The sequence below is a fragment of the Adiantum capillus-veneris genome, chromosome 20, assembly GCF_014529385.1.
Source record: "Adiantum capillus-veneris isolate H3 chromosome 20, ASM1452938v2, whole genome shotgun sequence".
In the NCBI taxonomy this organism is placed as follows: domain Eukaryota; kingdom Viridiplantae; phylum Streptophyta; class Polypodiopsida; order Polypodiales; family Pteridaceae; genus Adiantum; species Adiantum capillus-veneris.
The window spans coordinates 96,116,563-96,120,572 of record NC_140950.1 but is presented as its reverse complement, the minus strand read 5'-3'; the positions used below and the strand labels follow the sequence as shown (position 1 = coordinate 96,120,572).

Here is a 4,010-nt window from a genome sequence, read left to right as displayed (position 1 = left end):
TGGCAGGTAAAGAGGGATTCTCTCAAGAATTGGTTTTTTTCCATAAAGAAGCTGTTGAAGTTTTTTGAAGCAGTGCAATTCAAACATGTGAGGAGAGAACAAAACCAAGAAGCAGATCATTTGGCTAGCAGTCGTGTTCAGACTCAAGTTTCGAGTTTGTATGTGGGGCCGGCCACTTATACAGGTAGAGAGACTTTGAAGGATATTGATGATTTCTTGAGTATAGGTCAATGTTCCGACGGGCTTTCCAAGCTACAAAAGAGGAGAATTGTTCAAAAGGCTGAAGGTTCACTCTTGTTGGCGAAGATATTATGGTGCACGATCGAGATGGGGTGCTACGTCGTGTCCTTTACAAAGAAGAGATCGACATGGTATTGAAGCAATGCCACGAGGAAAGTGGTCATCAGGGTAAGAGTCAAGTTTTGTTCCGTATCTTAAGAAGTGGGTTCTGGTGGCCTTATGTTGTGCGAGATGTGCATTATTGGTGCAAGACGTGCCATCAGTGCCAAGTGATGGGTGAAAGACGAATGGTAGCCGAGCAACAAGGGGCTATCATTGCACATGATGCCTTTGAAAAGTGGGGTTTGGATGCAATTGGTCCATTTTCCAAGTCAACGAGCGGTAAGAAATATGTGGTAGTGGCCATAGACTACCTTACACGGTGGGTCGAGGCTAAAGCAATCAAAGAGGTAAATGCACATACTGTTGCTCAGTTTGTATTTGATTGCATATGCTGTCGTTTTGGAGTGCCTTGGGTGCTTATATCAGATCGAGGACAAGGATTCAGAAGTAAGTTGGTGCGTGCTCTGGTGGACAAATTGGGGATTCAACACCGATTTTCATCTCCATACCACCCGCAGTGCAATGGCTTGGTGGAGAGTGCGAATGGGCAGATAGTCAAGATGCTTACAAAGTATATATACCAGCAGGTTTAAGAGTGTGAATCTAACCTTGATAAATGTTTGTGGGCTTACAGGACTTCATATAAGGTGGCAACCAACTTCACTCCCTACGAGTTGGTATATGGCAAGGAAGCGGTCCTGCCTATGCATGTGCAACTAGGGGTTCTCAAAGCTTTATAGCGAATTGATAAAATTCATCAAGATATTTTGCAGGATAGGATTACAAGTCTCGAAACTTTGAAGATGGATCATAAGGCAGCGGTGGCAGATTTCTATGTGCAGCAACGAGAAAGAAGGGTAGCAAAGTTCAACCAACATTTGTAAGCTAAGCAGATTGAGAAGGGCGATCTAGTGATGAAATACGAGAGTTATCTTGATTTCACATTTCAGAAGAAGTTCAAGAAAAAGTGGACGGGACCTTACAAGGTTCATCAAGTTTTTCCCAATGGTACTTATGCACTAATTAGGTTGGATGGTAGGTTTCTTAAACATATGATAAATGGTCTACGTCTCAAACTCTACTTTGAGAGGGAGTTAGTGCCAGCAGTCCATCAGATTCTTATGCAGGGGGTGGGGCAACCCACTTGAAGGTTTGGCAACAAAGTGCAATAAAACAGTGTACATATGGTTTTTTAGTTTTCTCATAGTGTATGCCAGGTTTTGCAGTTTATAGTGAAATAAAGCTCTTTTGTGGTTGAGCATACATGCTCAACAGGGGGGTGGGCAATGATGGTGCAGCCAAAGTGTGTCGACTCTAGAAGATGGCATGGGCAGATGTATGCAGGCAAACAGAAGCATGGCAAAGGATTGGAGTAGCTAGAAAACCATGGGATGGCAGGTAGCAGCGGAATTGTATGCATGATGCGGCTTATAGGCCAAGAAAGGCTCCATGAGGGGCTAATTTGGGAAGCAGGTGAAAGAGTTGCAAACTGCGACTTTTGGGTCCAAGAATGAAGAGCTTGAAGTGCTGAAGGAACAGGTCCAGACGGCTCATCAAATCGAGCTACGGAGCCCAAGTTGTTGAAGGTTAAAGCTTTAATGGTTTGCAGATTCTTGCCGGAGAGGGCAGCTGGGGATAGGTGATCCAAGTGGAAATTGAGATATTGATGTGTAGAGCTCAATTCATGGAACCTACCCATCGTTTCGGATTGCAGATCGGAGCCATGGTTTGCAAGATATGATCAATTGAAGTTTTTTCGGGGACCGGGTCTGAGCCCACTTGGCTGCATTAGAGGATGTGCCATCTGGCATCTTTTGAGCCTCGATGAAGGTCTGGAGCAGGGTGTGCATCATACGGAGCTAGCAGGAAGTGACTGCATGTCAAACGGAGTCCAGAGCAAGAAGTTGCTGCAGTCGAAAAATGGGGTGTCTTTGTCCAAAGTTGATTGCAGATGATTTTTTTCCTTTTTTGAAGGCCTTGGTTCGAGGATGCCGAGGAATCAAAATGCAGAGACAGAGGGTGTGGTTGGAGCCGAGAAAATGCAATTTCGGAAGAGGACTAAAAAAAAAGAAGGGTTTTTTCTTTTGTTGAAGGGTTTATGGCCCTTGGGGGTGCAAGGCAGTGGCGGGTTGCCACGTGGCTGGCGCTTAAACCCACATGCGCAGTGAACAGAGGGAATGCCGTGGTATATAGTCTGGGCCGTCAGGCCTCTATGGTACACAAGAGGGGAGTGGGCTCCTTAGGAGCTCGTTGGCTATGGCCGGGAGCGCTGGGCGCTGCTGTGGTGGCGTTCGGTGTTTATGCGTGGCGGATTTTAGCCCGTGGCGAGGCGGCACAGTGGCATGCCCACGGGCGCCCGCGTGGTGTGGCATTCCGATGATGACATGGCAGCCAGTAAGGGACGGTACCCACGCCCGGTAAGGCCCAAAGTTTTTTGAGGAAAAGGGGTGTACCCCCCCCCCCCCCCCCCCCCCCCCCCCCCCCCCCCCCCCCCAATAGTGACATTGCTATTGCCTCGGCAGGGGATGGGCCTCGCTACAAAGAGGTGCCGACAAGGGCGGTTAAAGGGCAAGGCCAAGGGCACTCAAAAGCCCAAGAGGAGATCCGAGTGGCCAAATGGAAGGGGTAAAGGACCAATGTGCACAACATGGAATTCTTTCCAAAAATGAACTATGCCAAGTGTTGGCAATGCAATCAAATGCTAAAAGAAGCTCTAAGTGAAGGCCACGGGAGGGGAAACTCATCCTTTTTTCTTTTTTTGGGCCTCCTAGAGGCACCCCTAAAAAAGGTTGAAAATGCAAAAATTTGAGGGCTTTTTTTCCTGAATGTGTGATTGGAAGCTTGAAGCTTGTGTGATGCTAAGCTTGCCATTGAAGCTGCATACTTGATTGTACTACTCCCTATGCAATAATACCACTCATTTGCCCCAATCTCTTGTGTTGCTTCTCCCCATTCCCCTCCTTTTCTCTCGCTCTTCGTGTATTGGCCATTGCTTTGCAGAGGGTTTGCTTGCAGCTTGAAAGGTGCTACGCAAGAGGGCAGATTAGGAGTGTTTTGTGAGTCGAAAAGGGTGAGTTGAGCAGTGTGGGTGCATTTGTGCTGTGGAGTGTTTTTTGCAAGGTGTGAGGTAGTTGTTTTGTATGATAAAGTGGAGTTGTTAGTGCAAATTAACCAGTTTGAAGGTGTTATTTGAGAGGTTAGGGGTGCTGTGGAATCCGTGGGCTATAGAGAGGTAGATATTTTGTGTGCTGGGTGTGTTCCTTATTCCCCCTCTTCATCGTTTCGACCTCCGTTTCCACTACAGCCAGGTCTACACAAGCAATTTCATCATTTTGTGTAGAATTTCTATCAATGCCAATTATTGCATAACAAGTCCCATACAGTCTACTGCGGGTTGTGCTATATAGCACGTTCCGGTTCCACTTAGTTTCTCCTCATTTTGGAGAGTTTTCACATTAGGTGCAAACATCTTCCGTGGCTGACAACAACACAGACATGTTCAAGATGTTTGTTGTTGAGAACAGATTGGATGGGGACAACTACCCTATGTGGGCTTACATGATGCAACATGTACTTGTGTCAAAGGGAGTTTGGAACATTGTGTAGGGCATTGACGTACGTCCTGTAATGTGGATGCAAGCGATGTTGAGGATCCTCCAGGTTTTGCT

At 46.7% G+C, this 4,010-nt stretch overlaps 1 protein-coding gene across 1 annotated transcript; it reads left to right on the top strand.

Moving 5' to 3' along the window:
* Window positions 1-368: 368 nt before the first annotated feature.
* Window positions 369-1,082, top strand: LOC147432943 (uncharacterized). The gene is made up of 3 exons (XM_086492009.1): window positions 369-621; window positions 769-913; window positions 977-1,082. Exons 1-3 carry the CDS (start codon window positions 369-371, stop codon window positions 1,080-1,082), a joined length of 504 nt encoding a protein of 167 aa, XP_086348135.1.
* Window positions 1,083-4,010: the final 2,928 nt, after the last annotated feature.